The 14,196-nt window shown below is 37.7% G+C and overlaps 1 protein-coding gene across 2 annotated transcripts; it reads left to right on the top strand.

Annotated features, from left to right (window-relative positions):
• Positions 1 to 9,250: 9,250 nt before the first annotated feature.
• Positions 9,251 to 11,830, top strand: LOC107697341 (tumor suppressor candidate 5 homolog). 2 transcript variants are annotated; one of them, XM_016498082.1, is made up of 3 exons: positions 9,251 to 9,795; positions 10,035 to 10,158; positions 11,578 to 11,830. In XM_016498082.1, exons 1-3 carry the CDS (start codon positions 9,427 to 9,429, stop codon positions 11,652 to 11,654), a joined length of 570 nt encoding a protein of 189 aa, XP_016353568.1. In that variant the 5' UTR covers positions 9,251 to 9,426; the 3' UTR covers positions 11,655 to 11,830. The 2 variants fall into 2 exon arrangements, with proteins under 2 accessions (XP_016353568.1, XP_016353569.1); XM_016498083.1 differs by lacking the exon at positions 11,578 to 11,830 and adding an exon at positions 10,701 to 10,915.
• Positions 11,831 to 14,196: the final 2,366 nt, after the last annotated feature.

Below are 14,196 nucleotides of genomic sequence, written 5' to 3'. Positions count from 1 at the left end.
ACTTTTTACTTTTTCTTATTTGTAAGTCGCTTTGGATAAAAGCGTCTGCTAAATGACTAAAAGTAAAGTAAAAAAGTAAAAAAAGTAAAGATTAGATTTGTACAGAACCAATCAATAGAGTTAGCCTTTAACAAGAAGTGCAAAGTGCGAATAGTATAATGCAATAAATATTCCACTCAAAAGAGATCATACTACCGGTCTTTGGCTCAGACACTGACCCTATAGGCTACTTAACAAGGCCATCAGTTAGAGAGAAGAACATGGTGCTGGGCAGAGGGGAATTATAAGGAGAAACAGCAGCCAAACATTTTTATTGACATTTTATTTTACAGATGCAGACCCTTTTTGTTCCTGCAGCCTACACACACACACACACACACACACACACATGTTTCATTGTGAAAGCGAAACTACTTTGTTTGGTCTTCCAAAAGAGGATGATATCAGCTTTGTCATGCCTAGAGCTGATCCGTGCTGGTCGCTGAGGAAATACATTAACTTCGCACTGTCAATCACCGGATCGGCTTTCACCTCATTTCATTACACCAAATACACAAAATAATGTTATTTTTAGCAGCATCATATGACCCCTTTAAGTAATATCTGTTTCTAACAGCATGTGTGCTTTTTTGAGGGTCATTTCTGTTGACAGCATGTGTGCTTTTTTCATACTTTTATAATTATGTTTTATTGTGTAGGCCTATACACCTGCCATGTTTTGCATTTTTATATTTTTTGAAATTAACTTCGGGTGGAAAAGAACTTTGGGGGCTGTTCAGTAAACTTTCACACGCACAGATGATTGGCTGGAAACGAATCGTCCCTGAGCAGGGAACATTTGAATTGGTTGGAACCATTCTGTCCCGCCCCCTTTCTTGGGAGTCAAGGCTTAACGTTGGCTGAAGTGGAAGTCATTTAAAATCTACGGAAGTCAGTCGTCATAGCGAACCGTTGACGTCGCAGACCCAGTGGCCAGCTGTTACTAATCGCGTCACTCCCTCTGCCAGCTGATCGCAGACGCCGGTAACCGTGAGAGGCGAGAACGGAGGAATCACTTCACCAGTGAGGTGAGCGTTTATGTTGAGCAACTTTTCAGACATTAACCAGCCTCGTAGTTAATCGAATCCGCAGTCTGCTTCTGTCTGGTTTTAGATAGAACAGCTTAATGAGCTCCGGGGAAAGGCGATGGCAGTTCACTTAGGTGGGGCGGAAAAAATCGGATTCTTCAGAGGTACAACCATTCTGTCCCGCCCCCTTTCTTGGGAGTCAAGGCTTAACGTTGGCTGAAGTGGAAGTCATTTAAAATCTACGGAAGTCAGTCGTCATAGCGAACCGTTGACGTCGCAGACCCAGTGGCCAGCTGTTACTAATCGCGTCACTCCCTCTGCCAGCTGATCGCAGACGCCGGTAACCGTGAGAGGCGAGAACGGAGGAATCACTTCACCAGTGAGGTGAGCGTTTATGTTGAGCAACTTTTCAGACATTACCCAGCCTCGTAGTTAATCGAATCCGCAGTCTGCTTCTGTCTGGTTTTAGATAGAACAGCTTTATGAGCTCCGGGGAAAGGCGATGGCAGTTCACTTATAGGTGGGGCGGAAAAAATCGGATTCTTCAGAGGTACGAATGCGCGTTATATTCGCGATGAAATGAGCGATCAGTATATTAGAACAGGCCACCATCGAATTTGCTGGATACCGGGCGAAGGTCATTACATAAGTTTCATTCCATTATACCGGCCAAACTTCCAGCCTTCTAAAGCCTTTACTACATCAGTGAGTGTATTTAAAGTTCTCTCGAGAAGAATGTAATCCGACGCAGCAGAGACATGTTGAGTAAATACAAGTTAGTTATTCAGTACAATCACGTCAGTCCTTTTTATTGCTGCATAGATGCCAACGTGTCTGCTAAAGTGTGTTTCCTCATTTGGTTGGGTAAGAACGTCCTTATGTAATTCATTCGCCTCTGATGAGGAAATCTCAGTAGCTTTTGCTCGATATGTGACTGTAAGGTTTGCTGGTCATTGAACGTTTCAATGGAATATAGCCGATTTAGGAAGTTATATGCTCGGATAGTTTAGCTATACATTGTTTTAAGTCTTTTATATATGAAAAAATACATTTAGTTGAATATAATTACATTATATTAATAGTAACTGCGTATCGTTTTACTTTAATAATAATAATTGCCTTTTTTCTATCCCATGATACAGTAAGTTACTGTTAAGATACTATAACAACCTTTAAATGCCACTGAATGTACTGGCATGGTTTATTTTCTTTTCTTTTTTTTTAATTGTTGTTAAACTAGATTCAAATATATATAAGAACAATATGCAGTTGTTTAAACTGTGTTCTACATGTAGATTGTTTGTGAAGAGCAGGCCTCAAATGCTCGGAGTATTTTCTGGAGATGTCACTTAGTGACACTAAGATGATGCCTTTCAGCACAAATCCTTGAAAAGACGCTCCTCGTGACATTCTGTATCCGTATTATTGGTTTTATATTTGGCTTAGTCACAGCAAGTCAACACTTCTCAACTTGGCATCCAAAAATAGACAGTTCTTCTGAATTGGTGTTCAAATCGGAGGACCGTTACGCAGTTACAGCCCTTTAAGAGACAGAAAGCTAATCTGGCCACCTTTTTCCTCGTGTCTGAGGAATCAGCCTGCACTTTATCTCTTTTTATAGATGATTTCAATGGTGAAGTATGTGTGCACCGTACTTCCCTCAGTAACAGGTCTAGTTATCAAGGCAAACAATATATAGATATATATATAGTATTTTTAAAAGACATTTAAACTTTTTTTTATTTCGTGAAATGGAATAAATGTTTATAAACACAAAATGGCATATTTTTGTATTGATGCCAGTGCATTAAAATGGCCACCATTTGCCCTGCCTGCAGAATCCATGGCAAGTCAGTACTCGGTCACACCTGATTCAGCCTCAGGTTTTGCTGTGCAATGATTTTTTTTTTCTCTCTCTCCACCCTTAAATGGCATAGAGCGATGGAGACATCTTCCCACCCTGTTCTTCAGTACTCGCACACTAACTGATTCAGTCTTTTGTTTGCTCATAGATGTCACTTTGTCAGCTCTGAGAAAAGACCTCAGCATTAGCACAAAGTCAGAGTTTAACTGTATGGTTTATGCTTGTGATTGACTACTGATCACATTGGCTGAAGATGAGCAGTTTAATTGTTTGTTCTTGTGCGAACACTTTACCAAGGGTCGAACATGTCTTTGTACCACATATTTTTAAATTGTAACACTTTTAATAGTTAAAAGGATCATTCACCCAAAATTTTAATGTGTTGTTTACATACCCAATATGACCTACTTTCTTCTGTGAAACACAAAATAAAACCTTTTTAAAAGTTGTTCACGCTGATTGAAAGTAAGTGGATGGGGACAAGGGGCTGAGAAGCCTCAAATATAACATAATATGCATCATAGAAGTAGTTGCCATGTGATAATTTTATTTTATTTTTTTTACTAAAACTTGCTTGACAGTCATGGTCACCATTAACTTTAATTATATGGAAAAGTAAAGCTTGGACGTTCTTCTAAATATCTTGTTTTGTGTTCCACACATGAAAAAAAAATGATACAGGTTTCAAAAAATGGGGCGAGTACATGACAGAACTGTAATTTTTATTTTTGTTATGTTTTGTGAATTGTGAATTATCCATTTAAGCGTCCCATGTGAGAATGAAACATTTGAGTCACGCATTATATTCAAACTGTTTATCGTGTTTGTGATTGTTCTATGTATCATAGATGACATTATGTCTGAAGTGTGCTCTCAAGGCCTTACCTTGTCCTCTGGCCTCCACTCCCAATGCCTGCTGATTCATGTCTGCGTGTCTGCGCCGGCTTCCTGGATGGGGGAGGGTGGAATGAACGAGGGACACGGAGTACTGAGAAAGAATGGTAGATGATTACCAAACGCAGCACAGGGAGGGAAGCAAGACGGAAAGTGCGAGCAACCCGAGTCTGTGTCATAGAGTTAGTATGATTCTGTGCGATGGAAAATATAGATTCTTTAGAGACAAAACATGCTTGTTTTCCAAATGTATCTAGTATGATAAAACAGCGCTGCTTTACCCCACATACACACGACCGGAAGGAGCGGAAGCGGTCGACTGTGGCATAATAAAAGCTCCTCTGCTTTCGAGCGGTGTGTCGCACTCGTTCAGCGGCCTCGTTTCGCTTCTACGGCTTTTAGCCTCACCCTGCTTCATACTACTACATTAATAAATCATTAGCTCATCCATGAACATGATTTCTACCCGAGTCCCATCGGATTGCATCGGCTGTGGGGATGAAGACGACAACTCCCATGATTCCACACTCAGTCACGGCGTCATCAAACTACGCCTTTGTCTCTGTTTATTTGGAATACGCGCCCTTCAGCGGCGAAAATGACTTATTGTGCCTTTAATGTCATATATTAATGTTATGACGTTGACAAGCAGAATTTGCCACAAAATGCCTGAGAACACCACATTTTTAGGTTTGCAAAGTGTTAAAAAAAAAAAAAAAAGAATTTGCACTGACCCAATAGGGCAAATGACAGTGAACCAGTCCAAAACACTCTCACACTGATCCTGGGACAGCAGGCCATCCTTGTTGAAGCCTGTATATTATGTTTTAGTTTAAATTAAGTGTCATATTTGTATTTTGATGGTACTCTGTGCTAAATGGCAGTATCAATAATGGTTTTGTAATTACAGGGAGAACAAACTTGTGGTAGTAGAACATATCTTGCGTTATTTTTGAAAAATAATCTTCTGTCTTGTTTTTATCTTCTAGGTTTATAGTGGCTGCTGATGAGTGAATATTGGCTGACCTACCGCAGTTCTTCTCTGGCAAACTTTATGACCCTGTCCTGACGCTAAAGCTGCCAGCTGAAGAACTGTTGTGGTCAGCTCTACCCAGCATGCACCATTTTCATCTGAGAGTGCTGTGGATCTTATTCATTCTGGACAATCTCTGTCGTAGATCTTTGATGATATTTTAAAATTCACTTTTTTATTATTGAAGCAAAAAAAAATTCTTAAATAGAGAAAATATTTATTTGGAAAATGTCAAAAAAATATTAAATTTTTGTCTTGAATTTTCTTAAAAGTAAATATTTTAAAAACGTAATCAAATTATGAAGTTCTTAAACATGTTTGAACTTTCAGTTGTTTTTTCTTGAAATTTGATTAGGTATTTGAGAGGGTTCTAAATGAACATAAAGATATTAATTTAAATCCATGGACTTTTGTTTTGTAATATCAAAATTAATATCAAACTAACTAATAAATGAGTGTTTTATAATCATGTATATTCAATGTATGTAGTATATTTTGCATGGCAGAGGTCATTGAAAATAGTTTTCTGTACATTTTAGCCTTTGAAACAGCTGTTGCCCAGGCATAAAACTAAGAGGAAACATGAATGTGTCCAGTAATGGACAAATCTCTATAGTCACCATGGTTCATGTGGTCTGCATCTTGTCTCTTGATACAGTAGCTCAAAATTTTGAAGCTACTTCAGATGAGGATGCAGCATTTATACAACATATAAATGATCTGTGGTTTAGGCAGCAGCATAAGTAATGCATTATAACCACTAAATAATAGTAAGCTATTCTTTCCTGGCTTGAACATAGTTGAAACAGGTTGACTCAAAGCCATTCTTTATTAGGAATATTATGAGAGAATTTTGACTTGAGAGTGTGGCTTTGGTAACAGTGCCAGCTGTGTTAATCCATACTTTAAAAAGTGTAAAGGTATCTGTTGGCTAAACAACTAAACAAAAATCACAATTTCATACAAGAGTCACCTATAAAATTAAGCTTTTATCTGAAAGGTTAAACTGTTAAAGGCATATTTTCATAAATTTTAGGTAGGGTCAAGTAGTCACCCATCTTTAAAGGGGTCATATGATGTTGCTAAAAAAACATTATTTTGTGTATTTGGTGTAATGAAATGTTTATGCGGTTTAAGGTTTAAAAAAACATTATTTTCCACATACTGTACATTATTGTTTCTCCTCTATGCCCCGCCTTTCTGCAACACGTCGATTTTTACAAAGCTCATCGTTCTGAAAAGCGAGGTGTGCTCTGATTGGCCAGCTATCCAGTGCGTTGTGATTGGCCGAATACCTCAAGCGTGTGACGGAAATGTTATGTCCCAGCGCGACGAGACAAAACCAATAAAACCCATTATAAACTAGGCATTTATTGCATCCAGTGGGGACATAATTACTGATTATAATGACTTATACTGTCTTTTTACGCGTTGCATCGTGCCGTGTAAACATAAAACCATGTCTGCATTTGTGATCGGAGAAACGACAAACAACAAGTGCTACTCTACACTGCTCAAAACTCACGTTTGAATCATCAGTGGCAAATTCTTTAAATATTAAAACATACAGCTTCTGTCACTAAAACAAATTCCTCGTATGTGTAAACATACCTGGCAATAAAGCTCATTCTGATTCTGATTCTGATACGTACAGACTGTGAGTCAGAACAGCCGGCATTGTAGTCTACTCTCACAGGATCAGGAAACAGTCATCCGTAAAATGCGCTGCACACATCTGAATATTTGGGTTGAACTGTTCTGGAACAGTGTTGTAAATACAACTTAACCACTGATTTCTAGTTGTGTCTTCTTTTGGAAGGCCAAACAAAGTATTTTCGCTTTCACAACGAAACACAGCATCTCCACGACATGGCGGCGAAGGAAACAATACTACAGCGAGAATAAAAGTTACGCCGCCTTTCTTTGTGTAAACATTTGGGCGGCGTTATGCAAATCTTCCCACATAGTGACATAGACGTGGGGGCGTGGACGAGTCTAAACTTTTAAATAGAATATCTCTTTGGGTTTGAGACTTTAGTCTTTTCAACTTTAAGGATCTTATCTATTCACGAACAGCTTGTAACACTCCAAAGAGAAAGGAAAACTTGAAATCGCATCATATGACCCCTTTAAAATGCTAGAGATGTATTAATTAAAATTTTTATAGGCCTAAACTATTGTTATCTTGCACTGGTTTAAGTGTTATATAAAATATGACCGATAGAGGGCGTCAATGGTCGGTTGGACATGAGGCTTATCAGAGCCCCCAATAATAAATATAATTTATATTTATTATTATATTATTCACACAAATTATTCATAATTTGATTCTCCCTAATTCTTCTTTTTCATCTTTTAAATGTTCCTTTTTAAAATAGACTACCGCTTATATACAGTCAGAAAGTCTTCCAGTTTTGTGGACGTTCACATAAAGACCAGTCACTAGTCAGGTGGCTTTAATTACACACAAAATTGAGAGGCCACACAGCATTTGACCACTGGATTTACATGAATCATATCTCAACATTTTAACATTGCATCAACTACTGATGAATACATTCATGTTTATTTGAATTATCACTCAATGGGTTAATTATGTCTTTAGAAGGCTTTTGTGTTACTAACCCATTAAAATGCACAAATTCAGGTTATTTCGTATTTACATGTAATGCAGGGATTCCCAAACATTTTTTTTTCTTTCAACTTATTTATTTATTTGAAATCCCCCCTTATATTTTAAGGTAATATGTTAATAATTAACACATTTGCATATTTACAGTTCTCTGTTGGTTAATGGTCACATGACATGCAGGCATACAAAATATTTCATTTTTTAAGCAAGTGTTTTATTTTGATTGTCGTTTTAGAATAATTTATTTAAATTTGACATTTTTATGATTTATTTAAATATAAGCTTTTTATTAAACTCACAAATCCTTGCAGTTCCTTTACAAACCCCCAGTTTAGGAAACCTTGACGTAATGTAATGTTTAATTACATGTTCACTTCATGATGTTAATAACAACGAATGGAATATTTTCAACAGTATGGTTAAAATCAATGTGATAAACGAGTTAAGTCAAAAGTGACGTGACATGTGGCCAAGTATGGTTACCCATACTCGGAATTAGTGCTCTGCATTTACCCATCCAAAGTGCGCACACACAGCAGTGAACACACACACACCGTGAACACACACTCCCGGAGCAGTGGGCAGCCATTTATGCTGCGGCGCCCGGGGAGCAGTTGGGGGTTCGGTGCCTTGCTCAAGGGCACCTCAGTCGTGGTATTGAAGGTGGAAGAGAGCGCTGTACATTCACTCCCCCCACCTACAATCCCTGCCGGTACGAGACTCGAACCCACAACCTTTGGGTTATGAGTCCGACTCTAACCATTAGGCCACGACTTCCCCAAAAGTAATCAAAAAGTAGTCCATATTATATAAAATGTGTAATGTAACGGATTACATGACTAACTACCATTTTGTCATGTAATTTGGAATCCTAACGTACTACAAATTTTAAGTATTCTACCCAGCACTTGTGTTCTCTGTAAGTGCTTTTGTAACCAAAAACTTAAAACTAACCTTCCCAGAACGTTGCCGTGAGGTTTTATTTATTTTTTTTATTTTTTTGGTGAGAACCTAAGGGGAAGCTATAACCTATATGGGGAAGTCATGGCCTAATGGTTAGAGAGTCGGACTCGTAACCCAAAGGTTGTGGGTTCGAGTCTCGTACCGGCAGGGATTGTAGGTGGGGGGAGTGAATGTACAGCGCTCTCTTCCACCTTCAATACCACGACTGAGTTGCCCTTGAGCAAGGCACTGAACCCCCAACTGCTCCCCGGGCGCCGCAGCATAAATGGCTGCCCACTGCTACGGGTGTGTGTTCACGGTGTGTGTGTTCACTGCTGTGTGTGTGCACTTTGGATGGGTTAAATGCAGAGCACTAATTCCAAGTATGGGTCACCATACTTGGCCACATGTCATGTCGTGTCATATAGGCTACAGAACCTTCCCTACAGGTCATTTTTACCCATTCTTTTTTAAAAAGTAAAAAAAAAAAATTATTTTTCATAATTTCACCATTAACTACATTTTGCAGAAATACACGACTAATGTAATACAGCATGCTAGAAAAAAACATGAATCAGGTCAGTATAAAACATCATATAATCTCACGGGTAGTCATATATTCGTGACTGAGATTAGAATCTGCTCTGCACAGAAACAATCAATTAAAGCGTCTGGATCCACAGATAAAAAAAAATGCGTGCGCTTGCGTCAATTAACGCGTGTGAGTCCACCAATCAGATGCGCCGTTAGGGCGCCATCACGTCGTGCCCAATGCAAACTGATTGATTTACGCAAAGTATCCAGATTCGCATCTCCAGTGTAAGACGTGAGTGGTACATATTGATGAAGTGGATGGATGGATGTCCAATAGATGTATCTCGCTCGAAATGCTCTGCGAATAATTGGATTAAATAAACGATCTTATGCTGATCGAGATAACTTCATAAGAGTGTATATTTGATGTTCTTACACAAAGGGATCTTTTCTGTAAGAGATGGCTATTAACACGGACGCCCCTCACGCGACAGATGCCCTGGGCGAGAGAGCCGCGCTGCAGTCCACCGATTTTGGAGATAGGGTTACTCAGAAACTTCTTAACATCTCAGACAGAGAGCTGAAAAGAGAATTACACCACTCACCTTCTGATACACACCTCGTGAAGTGTCTCGAAGCGGAACAGAACGAACAGACTATGGATAACGTTGCCTCGGAGCCCCACTCTCCGTCGCGGGTCAGTTTCAGCCGCTCGTCGTCGCCCACGCCCGGAGAACGCGAGCCCTGCAGCTTCATGTGGGTGGCCGTGATCTCCTGCTTCTGCCCCGCCGTTCCAATAAACCTGTTTGCGTTTTATTTCGCTAATATGGTGAGTAGTGTCACTTGGAGTTAAACTTTTTATTACTTTTAGAATGAAGCTTAGTTACTTTTAGAGTTCACATTTAGTGATCATGTAGAAAGCAGATAAAACAAAGTAAAAAGAAACCCTTATTGTTTTTGTTTAGGGGGGCTCATGGGGCCCCTAATAGTCAATAATGTGACTCATGGGGCCACCATATGTATTTACAAGGCTTACTTATCCATGATTTTCTTTCTGTTCTTCTTCAGTCTCGGTCCATGATACAAGCAAAAGATTATGATGGGGGCAGAAGACTTGGGCGTCTAGCTTTGTTGCTTAGTATCGTTTCCATTGTTGTGGGTCTGGCTATAGTCCTTTATCTGTTGATGACAGGTAAACTATCTCTCTGTCTCTATACACACACACACACACACACACACACACACACATGAACAGGGGAGTAGATATTGGGGACATGTCCCACCCAACTCAACTTTGAAAATATGAAATCGGTATTATAAAAATACAACCACTATTTTTAAGTCTACACTCTTAAAAATAAAGGTGCTTCAAAAGTTTCTTCAAGCGATGCCATAGAAGAACCATTTTTGGTTCCACAAAGAACCATTCAGTCAAAGATTCTTTAAAGAACCATCTCTTTCTTACCTTTTTGTAATCTGAAGAACCTTCTTTCACCACAAAGAACCTTTTGTGAAACAGAAAGGTTCTTCAGATGTTAAAGGTTCTTTATGGAACCATTTAGACAAAAAGGTTCTTCTATGGCATCGTGAAGCACCTTTATTTTTAAGAGTGTACTTTTATAAAAAAAACAATTCTAAAAATACAACTATTATTATGCTGTTTGTTGTCTGCAACTGAGTTGAAATAAGATCATACACTTAAATATCTCTCTCATTTCCTTTTCTCTCTCCCAGAGTATAATTAGTTGGATATCTTAGAAAATTGTGAGCATTGATGTAAACGGGTAATGAGCTGAAACCAAAGAAGATGGATGATGAATGCCATGTGAAAACCTTCACCAAAAAAAAGCTTATCAGTTTATATCATGCACAATGTTAAATTTGTTTCATTCATTCATTCATTGTTTTTTTTGAAAAATTGTTTCTAAACCATCTTGATGCCTTCCTTCCTGATGCCTTAATTTTGCACTTAATCAAAATGACTTTTTTGTCTTTTTAAAATTATGATCTACATGAAATATTACAATCAACTGTTCAAAGAAAAAACATTCCTATGCCAAGTGAAATCTATAAATTTGTCTATATTACAGTACAAGTGCATTATATTATGCTAATGAATTGCCTGTTGCAATAACAAGAATGTGACTTCTGTTCTGTTCTGAGAATGAGAATTTGTTGCTGTTATTATTTATTTTTCTTGCGACTTATTAAACTTTTAATAATGCTGGTGCATACAAAAGCACATAGTTGGTATCATTTTTTTTGTATGATTGTAAAATAAGTTGCATTTTGTGTAATCTATCATAGCTTAAAGAGTTAATTCACCCAAATATGAACATTCTGGCATCATTTACTCACCATCATGTCATTCCAAATCTGTATGACTTACTTTGTTCTGTAGAACACAAAAGAAGATATATAGAAAATGTCTCTTTTTGTCCATAGCATGAGGTCAAATGGGTTCAAATATCTCTTTTTTTGTGTCCCAGACAAGAAAAAAATCACACAGGTTTGGAACGACACGAGGGTGATTGGTTTGGGTAATACACTTATTTTTTTTTACATTTCTTCTTCGAAAAGTATTTTTATTCCTTGTCATTTTGATTCATAGTCTTCTGGAAGTGTGGAGCATCACAAGGATGCAAGGTGGAGGAATGCAGTGTGAGAAGGGCCGCATCCTCGGTGTAGCAAAAATATTGTATTGAATACATGTATTGAACTCGTAAGAGATGAACAAGGGCTATATTCAACCAAAAGAGGGCAATGCATGTCTAAAAAGAAATGTACAATATTATATTTGAATTGTGCAAATTTGTCTCTTGCTAATATGGTGCCATATTTTTGCATGTTAGAAATTAAACTAAACCTACCCAATAGTTTAAGTGTGTTTTTTGCAGATTGTTTGGAAGAGTTCCATTAGGACAGGAAGTATATATTTACTTATGAATGTTAGACTGAAAAAAAAAAAGCTACTGTGCATCCTGTACTATCAGCCATCCAGCCTCCTGAGCACCGAGATCAGAGGAAGCACGTCTGGTAATTGATATCCTGCACATAAGTGTAGTCCTTTCATCTTTACATTTAGTCATTATCTGCCTCAAATGGAGGTTATTCTTAAGCTATTCCTGCAGCATAGTGTAATTTGGTGTCTATATTACCTAAAGCGAAGAAACCACTGCTTGTGAAAAATGTTAACTTTTAGTGTTATTTTTAGTTTTAGTAGTGCTTCAGACATAATCAATGGGTCTTTTGAGGTTATTCATATTTTTGACATGGATACAGGACATCCACCGCATAAAGACATTTGTAGCAAGCATCCATTTTCCAAACCCGCAAACTTTTGTATTCTTCCTGTTCATAAATGATCTAAACCTCCGCTAATGGCTGCGTGGTCAGCCGGGGATAGTTAGAACGATAAAAGCTTTGACCATTCTGTAAATGGGTTTGATGCAGAGGCCATATCACAAAGCATATACACTTTATATTACAAAATTTTACAATATGTCATAATATATTGCTTTCGTCTCTCCACTTTAATCAGAATGGATGTGTGAACATTAACGTAACATTTGATGTGCAATATTGTTGCCATCTGACCATTATTTTTCATTGCATATTTGCAATAATATAAGAATTTGCATAATAATAATAATTGCAATAATTTAAGAATTATATTGTATAAAATATCTAAAAAATGTAAAATATTTTAAAATATCTCTAGAACGTTATAATAATACTGTCTCACACAAAATTGTCTCAATAATATAATATTTGATGTGCAATGTATATCCATCTTATAATAATCATTAATAAAAAATGTGTAAGATAATAAATATCCATATATAGTTTAGTTATATATAGCCTATAATATAGTTATAATTTATTGAAATTATATATATATATATTATTTCAATAAATTATAACTATATTAATATATATTAGCTATATATTAATACTATATTATTATTTTATCATTAAAATAAAGTAAATATAAAGTAAATAAAGTATAATATCTTAATATAATCTCAAAACACTTTCAAAATGATGTCCTAAAATTTATATCGTAACAGTTATGACAATCCTAACTATTTTATGCTTTGGGAAATAATGAATTTGTATGAATATGTACAATCTGCTCACTGAGGGTGAAGTTTAGGGGTGGGGTTTATTTATTTATTCAAATCGTACAAATTCACACAAAATCACCAATTCATAAAATAATTAGGTTTTCTCATGAAATATAATTTTCTCAATCTTTTTGACGTGTTCATGAGATGGATGGCCTGAGGGAAGAAACTGTTCCTGTGTCTGGTCGTTTTAGTGCTCAGTGCTCTGTAGCGTCGACCAGATGGCAGCAGTTCAAAGAGTGAGAGCAGGGGGGTTCCTCCTGAAGTCCACGATCATCTCCACTGTTAAAACAGTGGAGATGATCGTGGACTTCAGCTGAACATGCTTAAATTGAAGCATGAAGGGACTTCGCACAGCTCCAGTGATCTGTTGAAGATCTGTGTGAAGATGGTGAAAGTGTGAGCTTGTCCAGATAATGATAATGCAGCAACTTCAAAAACACTCCAATCAGTGAGGTCAAAACAAGCTTGTAAATCCTGCTCTGCTTCATTAGTCCATCTTTTTACAGTCCTTAATACAGGTTTAGCTGATTTCAGTTTCTGCCTGTAGGTCGGTATAAGATGAACTAAACAGTGATCAGAGAGCCCCAAAGCTGCCCGTGGGACAGAGTGATATGCATCCTTTATTGCTGTGTAACAGTGATCCAATATATTACTGTCTCTGGTGGGACATGTGATGTGCTGTCTGTATTTTGGCAGTTCACGGGAGAGATTTGCTTTATTAAAGTCCCCGAGAATGATTAGAGTCCGGGTGTTGTTCTGTGTATATGATCTGATCAACGAGTTTCTGTAAAGCTGAGCTCACGTACGCTTGCGGTGATCACTTCTAGATTGGGACAGCACATCTTCTTTAACACGGTTACATCTGTACACCACCTTTCGTTGATGTAAAAGCATGTTCCGCCGCCTCGCGATTTCCCCATTGATTCTGCCTCGCGATCCGCTCTAAACAGCTGAAAGCCCGACAGACTCAACGCGCTGTCCAGAATGGTGTCATTCAGCCAGGTTTCCGTGAAACACAGAACAGCAGAGTTTGAAAAATCCTTATTTGTCCGGGAGAGCAGAAGGAGCTCGTCCGTTTTGTTGGGTAGAGAGCGGAGATT

Source organism: Sinocyclocheilus anshuiensis, unplaced genomic scaffold (assembly GCF_001515605.1).
Source record: "Sinocyclocheilus anshuiensis isolate Anshui unplaced genomic scaffold, SAMN03320099.WGS_v1.1 scaffold1095, whole genome shotgun sequence".
Taxonomy (NCBI): domain Eukaryota; kingdom Metazoa; phylum Chordata; class Actinopteri; order Cypriniformes; family Cyprinidae; genus Sinocyclocheilus; species Sinocyclocheilus anshuiensis.
This window is presented reverse-complemented; position numbering and strand designations above follow the sequence as displayed.